Source organism: Alosa pseudoharengus, unplaced genomic scaffold (assembly GCF_046254945.1).
Source record: "Alosa pseudoharengus isolate Yale_2024_CS ecotype anadromous, Long Island Sound unplaced genomic scaffold, YU_APseudo_1.1 YU_APseudo_1.1_scf_20, whole genome shotgun sequence".
In the NCBI taxonomy this organism is placed as follows: Eukaryota; Metazoa; Chordata; class Actinopteri; order Clupeiformes; family Clupeidae; genus Alosa; species Alosa pseudoharengus.
In genome coordinates, this window is record NW_027468664.1 from 1,438,052 (window position 1) to 1,465,551 (window position 27,500).

General features: G+C 43.0%; 1 protein-coding gene across 2 annotated transcripts in view; it reads left to right on the top strand.

The window, feature by feature from the left end:
* The window catches only part of LOC143135867 (protein PHTF2), a 97,660-nt gene that overhangs the window by 20,291 nt on the left and 49,869 nt on the right, over positions 1–27,500 (top strand). For both annotated transcript variants that reach the window (XM_076296193.1, XM_076296194.1), the window contains exon 2: positions 15,767–15,840. In XM_076296193.1, coding sequence (XP_076152308.1) covers positions 15,796–15,840 — 45 coding nt within the window. In that variant the 5' untranslated portion in view covers positions 15,767–15,795. The remainder of the gene's footprint in view (positions 1–15,766; positions 15,841–27,500) is intronic.

A 27,500-nucleotide genomic window follows, 5' to 3' on the forward strand; every position in this document is an offset into this window, starting at 1 on the left:
AAGGGCGGAGACAAGCTCAATGCCAAGGTTTTTAACAACAGGGGTGGAGTGGACAGATGAGCCATCAATGTTGAGAGTGAGACGTTGGAGATTTGGTGAGGATGCTTTTAGGGCCAATCAGATTTGGTGAGGATGCTTTTAGGAGTTTGAGAAAATTGTTTTGCATCCATAATTTGAAGTCAGTGAGGGAAATTTGGTCTCTGCATTTATCCCAATCCGTGAATTAGTGAAACACACTCAGCACACAGTGAACACACAGTGAGGTGAAGCACACACTAATCCCGGCGCAGAGAGCTGCCTGCTACAACAGCGGTGCTCAGGGAGCAGTGAGGGGTTAGGTGCCTTGCTCAAGGGCACTTCAGCCGTGCCTACTGGTCAGGGTTTGAACCGGCAACCCTCCAGTTACAAGTCCTAAGCGAGTGTGTATGTCAGTTCTGCAGTATTGATGACTGGCTAACTGAAGAAACAGGATCCTTAGAGCTAATGATGGACACTGACACCTGAGACATACACACACACATACAGACACACACACACACAGTACACACACACACAGTACACACACACACAGTACACACACATACAGTACACACACATACAGTACACACACACACACACAGACACACACACACAGTACACACACATACAGTACACACACACAGACACACACACACACAGTACACACACATACAGACACACACACATACAGTACACACACACACACAGTACACACACACACAGTACACACACACACAGTACACACACATACAGTACACACACATACACAGTACACACACATACAGTACACACATACAGACACACACACACACAGTACACACACATACAGACACACACACATACAGTACACACACACACACAGTACACACACACACAGTACACACACACACAGTACACACACATACAGTACACACACATACACAGTACACACACATACAGTACACATAGGCCTGTCACGATAACAAATTTTGCTTGACGATAAATTGTCTCAGAAATTATTGCTATAAGCGATAATATTGTCGTTCTGAGAATTTTCCTCGGGAAGAGGAAGACGGCCCACTTGTTGTGTTTTTTTTCCCCAACTGGGAAAACTGCAGCGGATGATTGTGTTTTAGATGCATATGCATGTTTGTTGTGTTGCCGCTTTTAATTGCGACTGTTTTCCAACAAATGCGACACACCGACTCGCACACGTTCAGTGGTTCACCACGGGCATTCGGTTTAAATCCGAAATGCTCCCACACTGCAGCTGTCGCGTTTCGCTTAGAAACCAATTCCATCTTTTTTGTGAACTCGCAACTAGCTTTCTCTCTGCCTAGTGCCTACCGGTATACTTCTCACGCGGCTCTTTAGCTGCACTCTGTGGTAGGCTACGCCAGTAGTTCCGCCTCCCCACACACCATGCGACTGACAAGTGACTGACATGAGGGTTCACTCATGGTTACTCTAAGGACCCGAGAGAGAGAGAGGGAGAGAGAGACGAGGAAAACAAACAAGCATGCAAATGGCATTTATCGTGGCCAGAAAAATTATCGAGCTAATTTTAATTAGCATGCGATTAATTGATTTATTGAATATCGCGACAGGCCTAAGTACACACACACACACTGTACACACACACAGTACACACACATACAGTACACACAGTACACACACACACACAGTACACACACACACATACAGTACACACAGTACAGACACACAGTACACACACACACACACAGTACACTCACATACAGTACACACAGTACACACACATACAGTACACAGACACACAGTACACACACACACACACACACACACACAGTACACACACACACACAGTACACACACATACAGTACACACACATACAGTACACACACACACAGTACACACACACACAGTACACACACACACAGTACACACACACACACACACACACACACACACACACACACACAGTACACACACACACACACACACACACACACACACACACACACACACACACACACAGTACACACACACACACACACACACACACACACATACAGTACACAGACACACACACACACACACACACAGTACACACACACACACACACACACACACACACACACACACAGTACACAGACACACACACGCACACACACACATTGCATTCACCCTGCTCTTACAGTGGACACAAGAACTGGATTCCCTGCAGATACACCATCACACACACACCCCACACACCACAAACATACACACATACACATACACACAAACATATACATACCCCACACACACACACACACACATACACATACACACACACACACACACACACACACGCACACACAACTCACATGCACACACACACTGCACACTTAACTCACACAGACACACGCTACAAACTAGGGGTGGGCGATATATATCGTCTGGGATAATATCGTGATTGTTGTTTTAACGATGTGCAATTTGACATTATCGAGTATTTAAATTACTTATGGGGAAAAAACACTCGAAATCACACACTGAAGACTCATACATTCCCAGGAGGTAGGCTATGCGGGAGAAGTGCAGCAGAGCAAGTGTCACGTGATCACTAGTGGGTCACAACGTTGTCCCACGCAGCCTAATGTTTATTTTGTGCAGCGAGAGTAGCCTACTTGGGATTTTATGCGGCTACTTCTATTCAAGTAGCATTGATGAGACAGTCATGTTTTTTCCTACACGGTATTATATGGAGAGAAAACATTACCCCCTTTGAGTATTTTAATAGTCAGTTGTAAACAATGAACTATTCTCAAGTAACTCTTTTGTAAATGGACTGAAGCTCTAAATATCTACGTTTACCGATTATGCTAACCGTTAGCATCTCTATGGGATTTCTCATATACATTAGCCATAAGCTAACGCATTAGTTTCTATTCTGTAACTTGGAATGCTAGCCTACATGAGTGCTCTTAAACAAAACATAGAGGGAAATAACTGATATGTACTCTGTTGTAGAGTTTAGATTCTCTGCCCGAGCCCGAGCCCGAACTTGACCCGACCAGACCCGCGGGCCGGGTCGGGCCGATATTTCCAGCCACTATCCTCGGGCCGGGCCGGGCTGGGTCCTTGATCAAGCTTGCTTTTTTTCTTCTTCTAATCATTAGCCTACTTGGGCGGGGAGCTAAAGCTATGCCATAGTCAGACTCAGAAATATTTTATAATTATCAAAGTAGGCCTAAGTAACAAGTGTATACAAAGTTACACAAGTTAGGCTCAGAGTTACAAAATGTCAATTGTAATGTCATCTGCGCAACACGTGTCATGCGCAGCTTCTCCACTCGCACGCATCACACCGGGCCTGCTGTGCTGTATTGTGTAGCTCACGCATCACACCGGGCCTGCTGTGCTGTATTGTGTAGCTCACGCATCACACCGGGCCTGCTGTGCTGTATTGTGTAGCTCACGCATCACACCGGGCCTGCTGTGCTGTATTGTGTAGCTCACGCATCACACCGGGCCTGCTGTGCTGTATTGTGTAGCTCACGCATCACACCGGGCCTGCTGTGCTGTATTGTGTAGCTCACGCATCACACCGGGCCTGCTGTGCTGTATTGTGTAGCTCACGCATCACACCGGGCCTGCTGTGCTGTATTGTGTAGCTCACGCATCACACCGGGCCTGCTGTGCTGTATTGTGTAGCTCACGCATCACACCTGCTGTGCTGTATTGTGTAGCTCACGCATCACACCTGCTGTGCTGTATTGTGTAGCTCACGCATCACACCGGGCCTGCTGTGCTGTATTGTGTAGCTTCAGTGCAGCGTGAAGCTTGAAGATGTAAAGAAAAAAATGAAAACAGGAGAAATAACTTAAAGCAAGTTTGGAGAAAAGTCGGAGGTATGCATTTGTCAGGTATGTTTTGTTGCGTGCATTAAGTGCGCACGATGTTCACCTATGACAGCAAAAAGACTTTAAGATAGACATGAAGCAGGCTTGCCATGGCAGAAATAATGATAGCCAGCCTTCAATGTCCTCTTTTGTCCTCTCAATGTCCTCTAAACGGATTTCTGTAGCTCTAACAGCTCGGAATTGTAGTTGAGAACGTCAGTTATAATGGCCCACGTATTTAAAAAACGTCGGGTTTAAATCGGGCTCGGGCTCATAATTATAATTATGAGTATACAGTTAACGTGTCGGGCCGGGTCAGGCTCGGGCACAATATGCACGGGCTCGGGTAGGGTCGGGCTTGATTTTTTGGGCCCGATCTAAGCTCTACTCTGTTGGTCTGCTTAGTTTTACAGTGAATCCAAATGTAAAGGTTTGAAAGGAACTTCAGCTTCAGACTTTCTCTTGGGAAACTGTTAGGGCTATTCATCTTCTCTAATGTAGCTGGCTAGACCATGTCATTGCCACACACCCAAGTGGGGGCAGAATTGGAAATGTGTCATAGAGTGACAATGCATTGGTTGATTTGGTTAAAAAGTCACAGGTTAGGTTATTGGTTATTATTGTAATGATGCTATTCATAAATAATGAGCTGTAAAGTAACTCAGACTTGATTTCTTTTTTACATAGGCTCAATAATGACAGGCTACACTGCATGTTATAGGCTATATTAACCAAAAGCGCACGTTATGTAAATAGGCGGGTCAGATCGCGGGCCGGGTATCATAATACATTTTTGCGGTTTGGGGGGGGGGGGGGCTCAGGTGGTATCAAGGCGCACCTGCATATGGCCCACCCCTACTACACACACATACTTCACACCTCACACACACACACACACACACACACCGTTTGTCATACTCAAGGAACACACACACACAATCAAACACACCAAAAATGCGTCAGCCAAATGTAATGTAATGTGTAGTGGTGTGAAGAAGTGAAGAAGGCAATTAGAGACTTCAAGCTCAAAAGGGAACATTTCTCCTAACCTTTTTCAAAACGCTCCGTGGTTTATTTTAGCAAACAAATCAAACATGTAGAATTGAATTCATTGAGTGGGGGAATGATACTGGTGTATTTTAATCAAACATTTAGAATTTAATTTATTGAGTGGGGGAATGATACTGGTGCATTTTAATCAAACATGTAGAATTTAATTTATTGACGTGGGGGAATGATACTGGTGCATTTTAATCAAACATGTAGAATTTAATTTATTGAGTGGGGGAATGATACTGGTGCATTTTAATCAAACATGTAGAATTTAATTTATTGAGTGGGGGAATGATACTGGTGCATTTTAATCAAACATGTAGAATTTAATTTATTGAGTGGGTGAATGACAGTGGTGCATTTTAATCAAACATGTAAAATTTAATTTATTGAGTGGGGGAATGATACTGGTGCATTCATTGAGCAGGAGGCAGGAATTTCAATAACGCACACCTGCAGCTTCCTGCGCACACACACACATACACACACACACACACACACACACACACCTGCAGCTTCCTGCACCCTCGCTAGTCTGTTCCATTGTGTGTTTTCCGAACGCTAAGAAGCCTCGTCTTTGAAGGATCTGACTCCGTTCTACCAAGGAAGGATCCATGGCATTGAGAAACACACACACACACACACACACGTGTATTTGTGTGCCAAATGCACATGAGTAGTATCTCGGAGGGTTTTTTTTTTAGAAGAGGGGGGTAAGGGTTTGTTGCACCTGGGTTATGTGTGTGTGTGTGTGTGTGTATAATCTAGTCATAGTCAGAGTGGTGGACAGTTATTTAACCCTGTAAAGGAATCACCCTTTAGAGTGTGATGGAAGAGATGACTAAACACACACACACACACACACACACTGCGGCAGACCACCAGAGAGGAAGAGAGAGAAGGTATTGGATGGTTGTTTACATTCAGAGAAAGAGAGTGTGTGTGGGAGGGAGAGTGTGTGTGTGTGTGTGTGTGTGTGTGTGTGTGTGTGTGTGTGTGTGTGTGTGTGTGTGTGTGTGTGTGTGTGTGTGTGTGTGTGTGTGTGTGTGTGTGTGTGTGTGTGTGTGTGTGTGTGTGAGGGAGAGAGGGTGTGTGTGAGGGAGAGAGGGTGTGTGAGGGAGAGAGGGTGTAAGCTATCCAGTCCTCTTCATTAAATATACACTGTGTTCTCGTGTCGAATTTCTCCTCATGAAACGTGTGTTGACAAAATGGAGCTGCCTGTACCTGAAGCCCTGTGCTTGCGTGCGCCCGCTGTATGTGCAGGGGTGTTACTTTGTCTTCAACATTGGGGGGAACCGGGACAGACACTGCACCCCCCCCCCCCCCCAAAAACAAAAAAAAACAACAACATTCGGGCCTAAAACTTAGCGGTTACATTTCATGAGTAGCTGACTGCACACTTTCCGTCAGATAACAGGGACTACACTATTTCTAAAACACGCATGATCTGTTATCACCTGTTATCCAGACATCTGCATGAAAACATTTAACTCACAAGGGAAATGGACACTAGGGTGCATCAGTTGCCCCCTAAAAATGAAAAGTTCCTCCGATCATGATGCATTTTTGTTTTTATGTTCCTTTTGGTAAGAAAACACACTGGGTGAAATATTTTGACAAAATTAAAAAGTTTAATGGTGGCACCAGGAGCTTAAAGTTATGGAAAAAGCCGCTATTTTACAACTTCTATGACAAAATTTCGATCACTTTTCATGAAACATTATGGCACCTTATAGAGTATACCAAATATCTTAGATACTGTAGACAGTATGTCTAGAATGTCTAAAAATATTTGGAGGTTTATTTTAGGGTGTCACTAGCATTCTATCAGTGCTGCCTATGCTTATGCTAGCCCCTATTATAATGATGCTGGATTACCTGTTTTCAAGACAACTGAAGATACAAGTGAAATGTTAAGAAGCAAATTCTCAATGTCTATTTTCTATGTGGCCGTCTCAAATTTGGAACCATTACTCTGTCTTTTGCTACAACTTGCACAATGTTCTGGAATCTCTCTTCTGTTGTGGCAGAACCAACTTTCTCATGGGCTAGTTTAACCCCACGCTCTGCCACATCATTTGTCACAATGAAGTTTGTAAGTGTTGCCTTTATCCTCTCGTAAGGTGTCAAGCCATCCCATTGTGACACTGGTGTTGAGAGCAGATGTTCATCAAATATATCAAAAGCTGCAAAGAACAGCCACAAGTCTTCACCTATGAAGCTTTCCAGTTTGAGGGCCACAGCTTCCTCTGGTTTGCCGTAGTCTGTTCCTGTCCTGTTCCTGGGGGAAGCAGCCTTTCTTATTTTCCTCTGCTCTTGTCACACTTTTCTCCAATCTTTGCCTTTTCCTTTCTTCTTTCCTCTTCTGAATTAAATCCAATCCAGCAATAGTTGCAACTCTGTCTGTTCATTGATTGCAGGAAAAGCTTATCTTTCTCATTTTCAATTTGTAGGAAGGCATCTTTAGGCCAGAGAACACAAGATTTGTCCAACAAGTCATTGTATTATTTTTCTTTTTCGACAGTTCTCTTGTTTTTTGCAGTTTTTTTGAATTTCTTGTCATTCTCAAAGAATTTCACAAGCTTGTTGCATGTGCTTTTCTCCAGATCTTTCGGATTTGACTTTCCAGACTGTAGTGGAACTCCTGCCCTTTTATATATATTTTCAATTTGGGGGAAGAGAACTGTTGCACTCTCATAAACAGACCTAATCCTTTTCCCACATGTCTCTGTTGTGAGATATTTTAATGCTCTTATGATCATCCTCAGGGTTGGAATTTTGATGTAGGAAGAACCAAGTCATCTTTAGTAGCAGCTGATCCAAGCCCATACAGCAAAGATGATGCCCGAGTTTTACAAGCAGCCATACTTACGTACAGTGGTGTCAACCTAATACAAGACTTCTACCATAGAACATGTATGAAGCTTCTAAGTTGAAGAACTTTTCTTCTAATGGATCATGCAAAAAGTTTGTTCAAATGAACTAGACTGGAAAGTATATGATACTGATGGATTATGAGAGCCACATTTTTAGTACATATTCTAAATATATTATCAAGCACAGTTTGAGTTTTAGCTGTTCATTGAATCATTGTTCAACTACTTTTAAACAATACAAATGTATTATGAATCACATTAATGCTTCTCAATCCCTTGCAAAGGTTCTTAACATGATCTCTGGGTCACAAGAAATCAATAAATGGAGTCCAACATTGTGATTCAAACCTAACCCGAAAACATAAAATGTGCCTTTTTTGGCAAAAAATGAACCTCATGGTGCCACCATTAGACTTTTGAATATGGTCAAAATTTTTTACAGGATGTCTTTATTGGTAAAAAGGAACACCCAAACAAAAATGCATCAGATTTTATGAAAGTGAGGGCAACTGATGCACCCTAATGGACACGGCCATAGGTCAACTATAAAACACTTTGCTGTGTCTTTAGAAACAGAAATTACATTTCATAGTGTTGAAAAAACAAGATGTACTGTACGCCTATCCGACCAGATTTCCAGTGATTTAAGGGTCAATGACGTGACGTCTAGATTTTCTGTCCAACAGCATTTTTTACGTTTTATAAAAGGTTTGAATGCCTGAAGACACACCATATATATGTGGGAGGACTCCCATATTTGTACCTTTTGAAAAATCTTTAGGTATTTTTAATTTTTCTCTTATGTGAAGTATCAAAATATCATGTGGTGCGACTGTCCGACCATGACTGCTGTTTGGGAAACTTCTTTAAAATTACACTCAATCTATTCAAATGTGCTTTCTGCTCTATCTAGCATTTTTTCAAAAGTGTTTTGTAGCTTTGTAGAAAATTACACAGCATTTTTTATTTTTATGTCCATCCTATTATACAAACAAACTTTGTCCAAAGATGTCAACTTAATCAAATATCATCTGGTGCAACCATCAAGAAACTGCCATTTTGAGACTTTTATTTTAAAATTAATTCAAAGATCTTAAGTTGCATTCATAAACTAGTTTGCCAGGCACCCATTGGGGCAGCAAACAAGTTTGTAATTATCTCTTATATTTGGAAAAACATAGCTTAAATAACAGCTTGCAAGAAGTTGCCAAATTTGGACGTCATGTGGTATGACCTCAACAATACAATGAATATTAATTTATTTGTTCAAATTTATTTTTTGATTAGAAATGAAATAGTGACCTTTTAGAGGAATCAAGTTTGTTATGAGTAGGTGGTCAATTTTGTGCCTGTAAATTTGATCTCAAGTTGAAAATGTCATGTGGTGCAACCAAACATCATGTGGTGCGACTATTACAAAATGCTTTTTTGTGTGGTTTTACATTTTAATTTAGGATTTATATGCCTATGCAATTTATTTTAGTGTTATGGAATCAATTTTTATACATTCAGAGTACATTTTCAAAGATTTCAGAAAAAAACGCTTACATTTACTCTATACTCATTTACATTATAATGACAAAAATGTAAATAAAAATCATTTTACATGTAAGTTTACTTTGGTAAATGTACATTTATTAATCATTTATCCCTCCCACTGTGTTCTGTTAAGCAAGAAAGATATATTTCACTTATTATCAACATCATAAAAATAGACTATCACTATGTGGGGCGTTAACACTGTAATATAGGATTTTATTACCATTTTTTTTGTTTTGTTTCACATTATTTTATTGTTTTTATTTGTTATATTATTAGTGATGATTGGGCAACATCATCAAATTTGTTTAATCATCTTTTTTTGTTTAAGTTTGTTTGCTCTGAAAACTTCCCACCCCATTTAATTTCTGTATCTCTCTCTCTCTCTCTCTCTCTCTCTCTCTCTCCCCACACTCTCTCCCTCTCCACACTCACTCTCTCTCTCCTTCCCTCTCCATCTCCCTCTCTCGCTCTCCCTCTCCACACTCACTCTCTCCCTCTCTCTCTCCCTCTCCTCACTCTCTCTCTCTGAGCACTCAGACTCTCATCTCTCTGCCTGGGCAGAATTATGCATTTCATAATCACTATCTAATTGTTTTCATTAGTTAGCCTGTGCTCATTAATAGGTAGGTGGAAGGCTAATTAATGCGCTCTCATCGGTTTTCACACTATCGCTCCGATGTCTCCTGCCTTCAGAAGCGCAAAATGGAAAGTGCTTCCTGAGATAGCGTCCGTTCGCTCAGCGAAAAGCCAAATGGAACAATTAAGATACCAGGTAACACGGGAGGCTGAGAGGGCTCTTAATGCCTGCCGTATCTGTGCTACGCAACACAAAGTCCTCCATTTATGACTGTCATTTCTGATAAATATTTGGCCCTTATGGTGAATCCTAAGAGCGGTCATATTTTGTAAAGGTCTGCCAGGGAAATTTGTGCTTTTATAAATGGCATGTTTTCATAACAAAAACATAGAATCATTACACTCAACTAGCTGGCTACGATTAAGCATCCTCCTCCACTAACCTGTGAGCCAGTGGGCCAGTAGCCAGTCACGTCAGTGGCCCGCTGAGGCCCTTCTCATCTGCTGCAGCAACAGGACAGTCCTGCACTGCTATCCTGCCTGGATCAGTGGTCATCAGCCATGGCCCACTGGTTAGCACTCTGGACTTGTAACCGGAGGGTTGCCGGTTCGAGCCCCGACCAGTGGGCCGCAGCTGAAGTGCCATTGAGCAAGGCACCTAACCCCTCACTGCTCCCCGAGCGCCGCCGTTGTAGCAGGCAGCTCATTGCGCCGGGATTAGTGTGTGCTTCACCTCACTGTGTGTTCACTGTGTGCTGTTTGTGTTTCACTAATTCACCGATTGGGTTAAATGCAGAGACCAAATTTCCCTCACGGGATCAAAAAAGTATATATACTTATACTTATCAGGAGCGGGAGAATTCACAAATTCCCGTCAGCGTTTTGGGGCCGGGCTGATTAAAAAGTGCATGATATATTGCTGTTTGAATACATTTTTTTTTGCTGTACCTGCCGAGTAGCCTGCACTGTGCGACTGCAGTTCCTTTCGTTTTCGGAATGTTCATTATATCCAGAACCTTCAGTATTTCTTATTTCCCGTTGCTAGCATCATTGGTCAGTAGCTATCTTGCGTGCGTAGCCCGCCGCTAGCATCATTGGTCAGTAGTTAGAGCTGATTTGTCTCTGCTGGTATTTGTTCATCTTTTAGATTACAATGTTGGGGGGGGGGGGGGCGCAAGTCGAGGGAGACACGTCCCGCCCCTAATCACGCCCCTGTGAGTGTGGAACTTTATGTTTATCAGAATTAGAATCAGCTTTATTGGCCAGGTTTGCATACACAAACAAGGAATTTGACTCCAGTTAATCTTTGCTCGCAAGTACAACATTCACATAACATATAAGGATACAAAAAAATGTAAAAACATAAAGGAGTAAAAAGAATAAAAACAGAACAGTAAGAATAGAATGAAGGCAGGTGAATATGTCTATGTAATGTCTAAGTCTAAATACAGTCTAAGAAAAAATACAGTATGTACATGTGCAAATAAATAAATAGATAGACACTATGGGTGGTATATGGTAGTGCAGTTGCCGGGGGGGGGGTGCTGTCAAGGTTGCCATAGTTGTGGACCCCTCAACAGATACAAGCAAGATGCAATACAGTTGAAAGGGTGGGGATAGTGCAATATCCGTATAGACTGAGTTGGAGGATATTATCTCCATGACTACAGGAGGAGGACTACAGGAAGTAAAGTTCTTAGAATATTTGCTAGGAAGTGTCTGGCAGTTGGAGGACAAGAAACGGTGCATCAAAGCCACATAAAGCCAAAGACTCAAAATAGCAGCAGCCAAAGAGGAATGTTGATAACAGAACAAGTGACGGTGAAACAATCTTTGGCGGCACACAACTAATGCGTCAGCCTAGGCTACTACTCGTTGGCCGGCTCGTTAGCCCAACCAAGTGTGTGCAGCATGCCTTTACGTAGCCTACTAACGGCGCATCATCACGCCCCATTTTAGCGGAAAACAAGTTAACATTATATAATTGATTCCAATGGAAAAGACCGCTAGTAATCACACGTTGACGTTACATCTAGTTATTAATTCACAGGACATTCAATAATTTTACTAACACAGCAGTTATGAAGAATTATGTGTATGTAACTCATGTCGAAACTATGTACATTACCAACCTAATTCGTTTGCAATACCCCAATGTTGAAAAGAAATTTAGCACATAGCTACACTTAACATAATATTCCATGCAAAACGGTTAGCTTGCTAGCTAGCTAACTGTGGAACTTCAGTATAACATAGCCAATTATCTCACCTAGTTGTAGGAAATAGGCTACGTTCCTATTACAAGTGATAGAATGAATGTGTGACTTATGTTTAGTTGATGTTATGACATGTAAAGTTAAGCTTGCCGAACTTAGTTATAGTCAGCCAAGGGCAGTTTGACTGTGCCTACATTCGTGACACTCCTGTTAGTGGAAAGAGCAAAAAATAGGAACATAATGGTCACATTAATCCCATAAACACACAGATAACTCTTACACCAACCTTATTTTGTGCCTTTTATTCACGTTTGTTTCAAGATTTAGTAAGTATAAGCCCTTTTCGCTCCCCACTTCGATGCAGCATAGGTTTCCATTATATCAGTCATCTTTCCCCTAAAAGGGGGCGTGCAGCACAATGTTCCAATCCATTCGTCAGTGCGTATTGTTTAGTTTCCGGACTGGCTAGATCCGGTGTGGTGTTGTAGTTGTTCTAACGTTACTAGTTGTTGCAACAAAAAACGACAAAGTTTGTTACACCAAAAAGAATGTTAATCTCGCGATAAAAAAAATTGACGCCGTTAAAATAGGTTTACGTTAACGCCGTTAATAACGCGTTTAACTGACAGCACTAATATATATTTATATTTTTAGGTTTTTGTAGGTTTTATACAACTCCCATCTCTCTTTCTTTCTTTCTTTCTTTCTTTCTTTCTTTTTCTCTCTCACTCGTGTGTGTGTGTGTGTGTGTGTGTGTGTAGGTCCATGTGTTTGTTTTCTGATGGAGACTGTTAATCAGCAGCAGAGATTAGATGCCATCTCCTGCTTTGTAGCGAACAAGCTGTGTGTGTGTGTGTGTGTGTGTGTGTGTGGTGTAAACACAATAATGGTTTTGAGCAGTGTGTGGTATTAAAGGTCCTGCCATGGAGTGGTTCAGATCATATCTTTCTGTTTCCTCCTCAGCAACTCTATCCTGTGTGTGTGTGCGTGCGTGCGTGCGTGTGTGTGTGCATGTGCGTGTGTGTGTGCATGCGTGTGTGTGTGTGTGTGTGCGCAGCATTGGTGACTCTGTTTCCTCCTCAGCACCTCTATCCTGTGTGCGTGTGTGCGCAGCATTGGTGACTGTTTCCTCCTCAGCACCTCTGGCACCTTCTCTAAGTATTCTCATTTGTACTCTAGCCCCCCCCAAACACACACACACACACACACACACACACACACACCACCACTAGCATATTTTAGATTTTAGATCATGACCTTGTGTTTCATTTATATGTGTTCTGTTTTATTTGTGACAACTGCTTTTTTTACTATTATTTTGATTATTTTATTGTGATAACAATACTTTGTATTGTTATGACTATTATTATTTTTTACAGAACTGGTCAACTGTTGTATAGGTAAGGGATAATGCCCGACGAGGTGGACGACGCGGAGGCGTGAACCGTCCGACACAAAGCGGAGGACGGTTGCTTCCGCGAAAAGTCCATTTATTTCTGATAATGGACGCATCGAAGGGCATTATCCCGTTCATACCATGGTCACTTACGAAATAAATAAATATGAAATCAATTATTAATACTAAAAGAGTTTTAGACCTAAACTCGTTAGTTTTTTCAGCTGTTTACAGTTGATTCCATTGTTGAAGCCTGCCTCCAGGCTCAACCGTCGTCCTACTATCGTTGTTATAGTTACCATTCATAAGCATTGATATTTTTTACCAGATCTACTTCATAGGTGTAGTATATCACTTTTTAAACGACACCCTTTTCAACCTAGACCATGGTATACAAATAAATTGACATTGACAATAATCACACCCATGTTTGAAAACTTGAACTGTACTGTGCATTTTAGTGCACACACACACACACACACACACACACACAGAGGGGTATTTTTGGAAAAGGGTGCCAGGGGTTTAGTGTTCGTGGTCTGACCTACTTTAGGGGTATGTGGGGAAACTGAGACACACACACGTACACACACACAAACACACACACACACACACACCACTAGGCTATATCCTTTAGAGGAGTGGACAGAGAGAGTTTGCCAGTGTTTTCTGTGTCCTGCACGCTCTGTCTCTCCAGCAGTGTGTGTGTGTGTGTGTGTGTGTGTGTCCTGCACGTTCTGTCTCTCCAGCAGTGTGTGTGTGAGAGAGAGAGAGAGAGAGAGAGGGAGAGTGTGTGTGTATGTGTGTGAGAGAGGGAGAGAGAGAATGTGTGTGTGTGCAAGAGAGACGATGGGTGGCTATTATTGGCAGCAGGAAATATTTCTTCAGAGAAAAGGACTGTGTGTGTGTGTGTGTTTTTTTGCTTCAGAAGGACTAAGCCCTTGTGCTGAGCTGTCTGCATGACGTGACTGTCTGACTTACTGCAGCGTGTGTGTGTGTCTGTCTGTCTGTATAGTGTGTGTGTGTGTGTGTGTGTGTGTGTGATGGCACTTGCTTTTCCATCCAGCGGAAGATGAAAGGCAGATGTTTCCTTGGCTTTAAATAGCACAAAGAGAAGTAACTGTGTGTGTGTGGTGTGTGTGTGTGTGAGAGAGAGAGGGCTTCCTTCCTAGGCAGCAATGTGACTGCACACCAACCTCCCACTACACAGAATCCTCATACAGTGAAACATATTGTGTGAGTGTGTTCATCCCTGTGTGTGTGTGTGTGTGTGTGTGTATGTATATATGTTTATGTGTGTCTCATGGGCTCCAGATTTGGTATGAATTTTTAATTGAACTCAAAAATGAACTGATTTTGGAGGTCAAGGTTCAAGGACACAATGTCTCTTTCATTTGGACACGATATTCTAAGAATGCCCTGTGTGTGTGTGTGTGTGTGTGTGTGTGTGTGTGTGTGTGTGTGTGTGTGTGTGTGTGTGTGTGTGTGTGTGTGTGTGTGTGTGTGTGTGTGTGTGTGTGTGTGTGTGTGTGTGTGTGTGTGTGTGTGTGTGTGTGTGTGTGTGTGTGTGTGTGTGTGTGTGTGTGTGTGTTCTCTAAGAATGCCTTGAGGTTCGCTCTTCAAATGTGATGGGGAAAGCTTGGACTAAAAGGTCAACTAGATTCCTTTGAACTCTATACTCATGATCTACATGCCTCACCACGTGTGAGAGTGTGTGTGTGTGTGTATGTGTCTCATACCACACTAGGTGAGATTTTGAGATTTCCTTATCCCCCTCTCTTCTCCTCTCTTCTCCTCTATACTCTACTCTTCTCATCTCTACTCTACTCACCTACTCTCTCCTCTTCTCCTCTCTACTCTTCTCCTCTCCTCTCTTCTTCAATTCTCTCCTCTCTTGTCTTCCTCTCCTTATACCCTCCTCTTCCTCACTCTTTCTCTCCCTGAAAGAAGGTTATGTAAGTCAATTAGTGCCTCCTTTGACTTGGGTAATATTTAGCCTGTCTGTGTATGTGTGTGTGTGTCTAGGAGGGAGGATGAGAGGTAAAAGAAAGGTGGAGTAAAAATAACTGGGCTGAAGGAAACGGAGGAGGGAGGTGTGTGTGTGTGTGTGTGTGGCGCATGATGTCACAGAGCTCTGACACACTTGTAAGACAGGTGAAGAGACACCACCTGAAGCAGATGTCTCGGGAGCTGTGCTAACTGACACTCGTTTTCTCTCTCTCTCTCTCCCTCACTACCCGAAGATGACTGGGACGTGGTGCTCTGGCATGTGATGGCGTCCAAGGTCCGAGATGCTGTGCTGTGGTACCAGAAGAAGGTGAGTGTGTGTGTGTGTGTGTGTGTGTGTGTGTATACATTTAATGAGCTCTTCTTACATGGTGTATTGAATAGGCTCGCCTTGAGCTGGTCTGCAATATTTGTGTAGTCGTGTGTGTGTGTGTGTATGTGTATGTGTCTATGCATGTTTTTGTGTGTGTGAATTCTGTCACTCTAATAGTGAATTATCTTAACAGTGTTATCAGTATTAGGGCCAATCTCAATTCTCTATTTTACCTCTTCCCCTTAGTTTTGCGCGTGCACGTGAGACGAAGGGCTATCTCAATTCTCATTTCGATCGAGGGGTAGGGATAAGGGCAAGGGGTAGATACCCCTTAAAACCAAGTAAGATCGGGAGCTTACTTGAAACCGAGGGGTAAGAGAAATACCCAACATACAACGCTCACACCGGAAAAATAAGCACACCGAGAGATTCATTGACATGAAATGTTGGCATTAATAAGGATTATAAAATTAAAATGGTAATTGTTTTATGTTGCATTCAATCTTGTGACCATATATTGAAGGTCCTGTTCTTCACGAGGAGGTTTTCAAAAATCGCTGTTTTGTGAATGTTAACAGCACATCATTATTTGCGCGAATGTCTCGCATTTTACATATTTCCATGTCTACAGCGCAAATTGGCAGCATCCCATGTTAGAAATATAAAGTCCAACAGCCGCTAAATTCGCTGAACTTTTTTACCGCTCGTCTGATATGAATGCTGCATAGGCCTACTGCTGCCGACTCCTCACATAGGCTATTACAGGTAGCGATTGCTTCTGATGTCAAGTAACGACCATTTGGATATTATTGTAAAATATCGAAGGAGTTGTGGGATGTTTACATAGCAAACTGCATGTTTATGTTGTCCCCCATCCCTGTTTCATTCACCCGGACCAGAAGGTAGGCTGCGAACGAACATAGGCACTTTCTGCTGTTGTTGAAATAATTCCTGAACGGTTTTATTCCGAGCTGAAAATGCAATGATAGCCTATTTGACAGAAGACAGGTTGCTAGTGACAAAATATTAGCTTTCAGTGTGGTACGATCTCTGTAAATTACGTTAATTCAAGTGTTTAAATCATCCCGCTCTCCCTTATGGTTGGCTAGTGGTATCTCATTTCCAAGGGGAATATTCTTCACCCCTATGTCTTGCCACTCGGTTTCGAGGGACAAGGGCTAGGGGTAAGATGAAGGGATAGGGGAAGGGGAAGGGGTAAAAGAGAGAATTGAGATTGGCCCTTAATCGCTGCTACTTTCTGTTAGCATAGCTAGCCCACACGTGCTAACCTATTAGCGTAGTTAGCTCTTACGTGCTGAGATGAGCAATCACAGTAAAGGGATCCCAGGTTTCTTCTTTGTATGTATGTTTGTGTGTGTGTGACGCTCTCTCTCTCTCTCTCTCTCTCTCTCTCTCTCTCTCTTTCTTTCTTTCTCTCTCTCTCTCTCTCTCTCTCTCTCTTTCTCTTTCTCTCTCTCTCTCTCTCTGTGTGTGTTGAACAGCAGCAGTATATCTCTGAGCTGTGCCGTGTGTGTGTGTGTGTTGAACAGCAGCAGTATATCTCTGAGCTGTGCCGTGTGTGTGTGTGTGTTGAACAGCAGCAGTATATCTCTGAGCTGTGCCGCTGCCGTATCTAGCTGTAGTACAATGTGGTCACCTCAGTGCTATTGTTGTGGAAAGCTATGGCAGCATTCCTGCACAACTTGGTGTGTGTGTGTGTGTGCGTGCGTGTGCTTACACGGTGCTATCTACTGGTGGTATAGACAAACACGTACACAGGCTGTGGTTGAAAAGAGTGTGTGTGTGTGTGTGCACGTGCGTGTGTGTAACTGATCCTCTGTGGATCAGTGGCCTGGTCATGTTGACTGGGGTCGTATGTGTTACACCTAAAGGCTCCAGTGGGTTCTGTTCTTAGCGTTTGTATGTGTGTCTGTGTGTGTGTGTGTGTGTGTGTGTCTGTGTGTGTGTGTCTGTGTGTGTGTGTATTCATGATGGTGTTTAGAAAGCTTTGCAAGGGGTTGCACCAGTGAACAGTCAGTGGATGATACACACACACACATACACTCACACATACAGACCACAGACACACACACACACACACACACACACATATACACACACACGCACGCACACACCCACACACACACACGCGCACGCACGCTCAGTGCACCTTTTGCAGGTAAGCAGAATGGTGTTTTACTGAAAGCTCAGGGGGTCTGCATTCCTTCAAGGTCAGTGTGTGTGTGTGTGTGTGTGGGTAAAAAAAGAGGTGTACACAAGTACAAGAAAGCAGTGTGTGTGTGTGTGTGTGTTTAAACACGTCAGAAGAGTTGAAGAGAATTTGAAGCATCTGAATTGATGACTAGAGGGCATCTGAGGTCATTGGCAAGGGATGTGAGGTCATCACCAGTTGCACGTACTTTCTCTCACTGAAGTGTGTGTGTGTGTGTGTTTATGTGTGTGTGTGTGCGTGTGTGTGTGTGTGTGTGTGTGTGTGTGTGTGTGTGTGTGTGTGCAGAAATAAACACAAGAGTCAGTGGAGCAGATCAAGGAAAAACCAACAGCACCTCAAGATCGAAACTTCAGCATCATCACACACATGCAGACACACACACACACACACACACACACAGACACAGACACAGATACGCACACACTCACAGACACGCACATACACAGACACGCACACAGGCAGAGTTTCATGTTAGTAAATGAAGCGGAGACACACTGTTGCCTGGGACGTCTAGAGCGCACACACACGCACACATACACACACACTGGGAAGTCTAGAGCACACACACACGCACACATACACACACTGGGAAGTCAAGAGCGCACACACACGCACACACACTGGGAAGTCTACAGCACACACACACACACCCACGCACACACACGCACACACACACACACACACACACACTGGGAAGTCTAGAGCACACACGCACACACACACACACACACACACACACACACACTGGGAAGTCTAGAGCACACACACACGCACACACACACACACACACTGGGAAGTTTAGAGCACACACACACACACACACACACACACACACACTGGGAAGTCTAGAGCACACACACACACACACACACACACACACACACACACTGGGAAGTCTAGAGCACACACACACACACACACACACACACACACACTGGGAAGTCTAGAGCACACACACACACACACACACACACACACACACTGGGAAGTCTAGAGCACACACACACACACACACACACACTGGGAAGTCTAGAGGGTTTTTCACCTGGTGTGCTGTGACTCCTGCTCACGGGGGCCACGGAATAGTCTTGATCATTTAATGACATTTTATGTAAAAACAAAATGGCCACACTATCGGTTTCAAAATACAGTTGTGATGGAGGGACAGATGTTTTATGCCTATTCCTGATGTTTCTGTTCATATTCTGTTGAGTTCAAACAAAAATGAAGTGAACCTCACCTTCCCATAGTAATGCTTCTACTAAAAGCAGTTATGGCCTATCCGACATACACACACATCCAACACATCACAAAGCAGTTATGGCCTATCCGACATACACACACACACACACACACATCCAACACATCACAAAGCAGTTATGGCCTATCTGACATACACACACACACACACATCCAACACATCACAAAGCAGTTATGGCCTATCTGACATACACACACACACACACACAGACACACACACACACACACATCCAACACATCACAAAGCAGTTATGGCCTATCTGACATACACACACACACACACACATCCAACACATCACAAAGCAGTTATGGCCTATCCGACATACACACACACACACATAAAATATAAATGGCCTATCCGACATCCACACACACACACACATAAAATATAAATGGCATGAAGTACATCTAATGCACAGAAGAGGTTGAGATGGGGCTGCTGTGGGTGAAGAGAGATATTTAGGGGTGCAGTTTGAGAAGCACTGGTCTAGAGCATCTCCATCTATGGGAACATAGTCATATGCGTGCGTCTAGGTGTGTGTGTGTATGTGTGCATGTTTATGTGTGTGTGTGTGTTTGCATGCGTCTGTGTGCGTCCATCCGTGGGCTTGTGTGCGTGTGCGCGTGTGTGACTGTGTCTGCATCTGGGTGCGTCCATCCGTAGGTTTGTTTGTGTGCGTGCGTGTCTCTGTGTGTGTGTGTGTGTGTGTGTGTATATGTTTGCGCGTGTGTGTCTCTTTGTGTGTGTGTGTGTATATGTTTGCGCGTGTGTGTGTGTGTGTGTGTGTGTGTGTGTGTGTGTGTGTGTGTGTGTGTGTGTGTGTGTGTGTGTGTGTGTGTGTGTGTGTATATGTTTGCGCGTGCGTGTGTACGTGACCACCAGTTGTGGCTCAGTTCTCCTTTTTTCCCTCCTGTCTGGTGTCTGTTTATTCACACACACACTTTCACGCTCACAAACACACACACACACACACACTTTCACGCTCACAAACACACACACACACACACACTTTCACGCTCACACACACACACACACACACACACTTTCACGCTCACAAACGCATACACACTTTTACTCTGACAAACATACTCACACTTTTACACACACACACACACACACATACGCACACACACACGCTTACGCTCACAAACACACAGACACTTTTACGCTCACAAATACACACACATACAAACACACACTTTCATGCTCACAAACACACAAACACACAGACATACTTACGCTAACAAACACATGCACTCACACACACACACACACACACACACACACACACACACACACGGTGTGATCTACTGCTCGGTAAAGGGTTAAAGAAATAACTGTGGTAAGCAGAAGCACACACACCCAAGCATCACTCAACATTTCCACTGCTTCTGTGTGTGTTAAATGAATGAGCCACACCTTCACACACACACACCTTCACACACACACATACACACCCTCTCATGTCAGTCAGCCATAAACCGGCTCCATGACAACTTGCCACCAGTTACCGTAGCAGTCAGGTCAGAGAAACCCGGTGTGTGTGTGTGTGTGTGTGTGTGTCTGTGTGTGTCTCTGTGTGTGTGTGTGTGTGTGTCTGTGTGTGTCTGTGTGTGTGTCTGTGTGTGTGTGTGTGTCTGTGTGTGTCTGTGTGTGTCTGTGTGTGTGTGTGTGTGTGTGTGTGTGTCTGTGTGTGTCTGTGTGTGTCTCTGTGTGTGTGTGTGTGTGTGTGTCTGTGTGTCTCTGTGTGTGTGTGTCTGTGTGTGTCTGTGTGTGTGTCTGTGTGTGTGTGTGTGTCTGTGTGTGTGTGTCTGTGTGTGTCTGTGTGTGTCTGTGTGTGTCTGTGTGTGTGTCTGTGTGTGTGTGTGTGTGTGTGTGTGTGTGTGTGTGTGTGTGTGTGTGTGTGTGTGTGTCTCTGTGTCTGTCTGTATGTGTGTGTGTGTGTGTGTGTCTCTGTGTCTGTCTGTATGTGTGTGTGTGTCTCTGTGTCTGTATGTGTGTGTGTGTGTGACCTGCTACCTGCATTTTGACTGGTGTGCTTACATCAAAGATTGGTTGTCAGGGAGACGGGTGGTGGACTATGACGTCTTCACACTCTAGAAACAGCACAGGTTTCAGAACATTCCAGAAGAATGGATGTGGGGAATACTGTTGTGTGTGTGTGTGTGAATAGATGAGGGTACTGAATACTGCTTTGTGTGTGTGTGTGTGTGTGTGTGTGTGTGTGTGTGTGAATAGATGAGGGGAATACTATGAGGGGCCGTCTAGGCCTTAATTCATACTTGGTCTTACACACACTATCATAATCTTGCACATACACCACTATACTCATGCACACTCACTATTATAGTCATTTTACATGTATGTATGAGAGGGTATAGTCGTGTATGTGAGAGAGTATAGTAGTGTATGTGAAGGAGTATAGTAGTGAATGTGAGAGAGTATAGTAGTGTATGTGAGAGAGTAAAGAGTATAGTAGTGAATGTGAGAGAGTATAGTAGTGTATGTGAGAGAGTTTAGTAGTATATGTGAGAGAATATAGTAGTGTATGTGAGAGAGTAAAGAGTATAGTAGTGTATGTGAAGGAGTATAGTATACTCTCTCACATTCACCACTATACTCTCTTGCATTCACTACTAAACTCTCTCACATTCACCACTATACTCTCTTGCATTCACTACTATACTCTCTTGCATTCACTACTATACTCTCTCACATACACTACTAAACTCTCTCACATACACTACTATACTCTCTCACATACACTACTATACTCTCTCACATACACTACTATACTCTTTACTCTCTCACATACACTACTATACTCTCTCACATACACTACTATACTCTCTCACATTCACTACTATACTCTTTACTCTCTCACATACACTACTATACTCTCTCACATTCACTACTATACTCTTTACTCTCTCACATACACTACTATACTCTCTCACATTCACTACTATACTCCTTCACATACACTACTATACTCTCTCACATACACGACTATACCCTCTCATACATACATGTAAAATGACTATAATAGTGAGTGTGCATGAGTATAGTGGTGTATGTGCAAGATTATGATAGTGTGTGTAAGACCAAGTATGAATTAAGGCCTAGACGGCCCCTCATAGAATACGTGTGTGTGTGTGTGTGTGAATAGATGAAGGGAATACTGGTGTGTGTGTGTGTGTGTGTGTGTGAATAGATGAAGGGAATACTGGTGTGTGTGTGTGTGTGTGTGAATAGATGAAGGGAATACTGGTGTGTGTGTGTGTGAATAGATGAAGGGAATACTGGTGTGTGTGTGTGTCATCAGGCTGTTTAAGAGTTGCTCAGGGTTACGGATGTTCAGGGTTACGGTTGCTCAGGGTTACGGTTGCTCAGGGTTAGAGTTGCTCAGGGTTACGGTTGCTCAGGGTTACGGCCTTTGCATGCTAAAATCCATGTTTGTCCGATCCGTCACATTCAGAATGCTGCAGCAGGAAACTCCTTCGGATACACTCTGTGTGTCTGTGTGCGTGCGCGCGCGTGTGTGTGTGTGGATGCACAAAAACACAGAAAATCAAAGCTGTTTCAGAGTTGGTGTGCAAACATGATTGGCACAATGTGAGGTTGTATTGAATTTTCAATTGTCCCACAAGTTCACATGAAAAAATACTCTGTGTGCAAAGGCCTGTTATGTAAAACACACACACACACACACACACACACACACACACACACATACACACGAGAGAGAGAGAGAAAGAGATTTGTTAGTAAGCTGTAATCATGTGTGTTTGTGTGTGTGTTATGGGTCAGAAACTGCTCATTATCCACCCCACCTGTGTGTGTGTGTGTGTGTGTGTGTGTGTGTGTCTGTGTCAGGCAGTTTTAATCTCAGGGGTTGAGTGAGTCTATCATTTAAGTGTTTATTTCTATCCCGCCTGAAGGGAAATGGCTTTATTTGAATTTGGGTGTGTGTGTGTGTGTCAGTTTGTCAGTAAGGGAGAAGAAACGTAAAAGACAGCTGGACCCTTTATGGTGTGTGTGTGATTGTGTGAAATCGTAAATCGTAAATCAGGTTTATAGGCCAAGTTTGCGTATACAAAGAATTTGGTCTCTGCATTTATCCCATCCTTGAACTAGTGTGAAATACAGAGCACACAGATAGATAGATATAGACAGATAGATAGATAGATAGATAGATAGATAGATAGATAGTTGGGCAGATAGACAGACAGACAGACAGATAGATAGACAGATACTTTATTAATCCCCAAGGGGAAATTCAAGTACAACACAGTGAACACACAGTGAGGTGAAGCACACACTAACCCGGAGCAGTGAGCTGCCTACAGTGGTGCTTGGGGAGCAGTGAGGGGTTAGGTGCCTTGCTCAAGGGCACTTCAGCCGTGGATTAGTGTTGTCACGATACCAAAATTATGACTTCGGTACGATACCTGCCATAAATATCACGATGCTCGATACTAAAACGATACTACGGCGAAATCCTAAGATATCTGGAGAAGAAAGGACTCATACCTCCTCCAAGTGTATTGAGTCATTTGTGTTAAATTTGGTGCACTTTTGTAGTGTGTAGGTCAATTCTGGGTTCTAAACTTCTAAACTTCCTACATAATTATTATTTTTTTATAGTCAGTAAAATAGTAGGCCTACTTTGTGTGATTAAGTCCTTTATTGTTTGTTATAGTTCATTTGACAAAGACAAACTATGAACTCAGTAATTTCCTGATGATTAATTAGATATTAATGAATGAAGTAATACATAAATCATGAATTAATTCATGTACCCTTACCGTAAAGTGTAACTTACTCTGAGACTACATACATTACCAACCTAATTCGCTTCAATTGTGTAAAATGTAATGTAAATCAGGTTTTATGGCCAAGTATACTTTGGTATACAAGGAATTTGGTCTCTCCATGTATCCCATCCGTGAATTAGTGAACACACAGGTCACACATTGAAGCACACATTAACCTGGTGCAGTGAGTAAAATAGTAGGCCTACTTTGTGTGATTAAGTCCTTTATAGTTCATTTACATTGTGTTGTGTTTTGGCAATAAAGTAGCTTTAAATAGCCAAACTAGGCTAGATCAAGGTCAGTGTTAAAATTACTGCATGCAAATCACTGAATGCTATGCAGAGGGGCCATCTGATGTACAGTATAGGCTACCCTAGGCCTTCCCGTGTTCATGGGATTTCTTTGACAGTTGCAAAGGGGAAAATGTGAGGATAGTCTTCTTTGCGCCCAGTGTACAAGTACGACGTTCCAACCACTCAGGTCTTCCTCAGATAAGCCTACACCATTACCTGTTGCAATATATCTGTGTGCATTCCTACATTACGTCTATTTCTTTGATAACATGATTTGCTACCACGTAGGCTACTGTAACAATAAGCCGCTATTATTAGGACTCAACACGCTTTGGTGGTATTATGCTGTGGGCTTTAATTAGCGCATTTCGGGTAGCCTATCCTACATCTGGGCAATAATTATTGAACAAATTGCAGTCTACATGCCATGACAAATATTACCAGTAGTAGGCTACTGACCGAACATGAAATAGATCGTTTACAAGTTATGGTAATGTTATTCTGGCGTGAACATTGCGCTTTCATCACGTTAGCACCTTATGATTACAGCTCGTTATGTCTCGTCAAAATGATTACAGCTCGTTATGTCTCGTCAAAATTCATGGATGAAGGAAGGTTCGCTTTATCCCAGATAACCATACTCGTTTCACTTAGGCTAGACTAAAACATAAGAGAAGAACTTGGCACTAACCATGTAGTCGTGTTTTCTATAGCATAATCGTTAACCTGTCGTTCTTTGAACTCTTTAAAAATGTTGGGATATGTCTGCGAGGTGTTTAGCCAAGTTCCATGCGTAGCCTACTGCTTTTAAATGACATTGTGTACCTGATGGCTTGCCTTCACTATTCGCGATGTATCCGAAATAGTTGCAGATTTCACTGCACCTTTTGTTTTATCCACAAGGCCTAGAACTGTCGGCAAAGAATGTTGACGTTGGCTGCCCACTCACTCACTCAGAGCTGCCTGCTTAGACACGCCCACTTGCCTAGATGCGTGCAATGAGCAGTGAGAGCAGCAGTTCACACAGACACAGAACGTTATTATTTTAATAAAGTATCGATTCTAAAAACGTCTGAAATCGTATCGTTTTTTGCGTGAAGGCATCGCGATACCTTTTTAGTATCGATACACCGTGCAACACTACCGTGGATGTGGGCATGGGAGAGCAGTGCTCAACCACTTCCCCCACCCACATTTTTCCTACTGGTCAGGGACCAAACCAGCAACCCTTCAGTTCCAAGCCCGAAGCCCTGACCAGTAGGCCACGGCTGGCCAAGGAAGAGAACAGGTGTGTGTGTGTGCAGATATATTGTCTGTTCTACTTGTACTTGTGTCCTCTGCCATCACCACACACACACACACACAAGAGACGACAGCTTAGTTGCACTATTTCATAACTCTACGGTTGCCATGGCGACATAAACCCTTACTCTGCATCATCCTCAGATCTGATGGCCGTTGCCATGGAGATACTGGCAGCTGGTTACGTAACTCAGTACTGCAATTTAGGAGGACAGGTTAGAGACTAGACAACACACACACACACACACACACACACACACACACACACACACACACACACACACACACACACAGAGCAGTGCTATTACTGTTTAAAGAGTATGTGTAAACATTCATTCAGAGTAAACATTCATTCAGTGAATGTTATGATTCACTGAACAGATATGGTACAGATGGACGATGCAGGACGATGCAGGACAGGGCTTTGATCAGATATGATGCAGACAGACGATGCAGGACAGGGCTTTGATCGCACCGCTCTGCAGTGGACATTGAGCTGAGCTATAAATAACACACTCACTCTCACAAACACAGACAGAGAGAGAGAGTGTGTGTGTGTGTGTGTATTTGGTAGAGTGTTTGTGTGTTTTGGTAGTAACTGGGTGTAGTCATTTTGAATAATGTATAACTAAATGGATCATTCTGTGTCAAAACAGATAAGGTTGTTGTTAGGGATGTCCCGATCCAGCTTTTTGCACTTCCGATCCGATACCGATATTGTAGCTTTTAGCATCGGCCGATACCGATACCGGCCGATCCAAGCATGTATTAAAGATTAAAGATATTTACTTATTTTGTTGTTATACTCATGTTGAAAAGGGTTTTACTCTTAAGAACAACTAGCCAACTTAATTAGGTTAGTTTGAATATTCCACAGTGGTTGGTAATGAGAAGCTGACCTGTTTATTCTTAACAGGGTTAAATAAACACAAAATAATAAATAGTCAATTAACCCTTAGAACCCGATTGACGCAAAGTGCGTCAAAAAACACACCCTTTCTTCTCTGTTACATTGCTCCAGAACGGTTCATCGCAGCGAGATGAAACCTTTATTGCACGACAGAGCAGAAGTGGGGCTTTCCAACGAGACTACACACTTGTCTGTACGATCAAGTATGAAAATTAAAAAAAATCAAATCAATTAAAGAAATTAAATCAAATTGCATCATATTTACAGTCTATACTTCTCTGCATTCACCTGCACACACATTACTCTAGTTTGAATTACTCGCGAACCCGTGATCGCATCGATATGGCAAGCATATCAGATGAAAGAGGAGGCTCAGAGCTATCATTTGATACCAAGTACATCCTTCTGGGTTATAAAACAGACGAAGTGACAGCAAAATAATAACTTCATATAGCTGGACTTCTCTGCCGTCTTAAAGGTGCCCTGCCACACGTCATGTCTGAAGTTCTACCATGGACGTAGAGTTACCTGGGTTACCTTGTTGTTTGGGGCAGTCGTGGCCTACTTGTTAGCGCTTCGGACTTGTAACCGGAGGGTTGCCGGTTCGAACCCTGACCAGTAGGAACGGCCGAAGTGCCCTTGAGCAAGGCACCTAACCCCTCACTGCTCCGAGCACCGCTGTTGATGCAGGCAGCTCACTGCGCTGGGATTAGTGTGTGCTTCACCTCACTGTGTGCTGTGTGTGTTTCACTAATTCACGGATTGGGATAAATGCAGAGACCAAATTTCCCTCACGGGATCAAAAGAGTATATATACTTACTTACTTACTTACTTACTTTA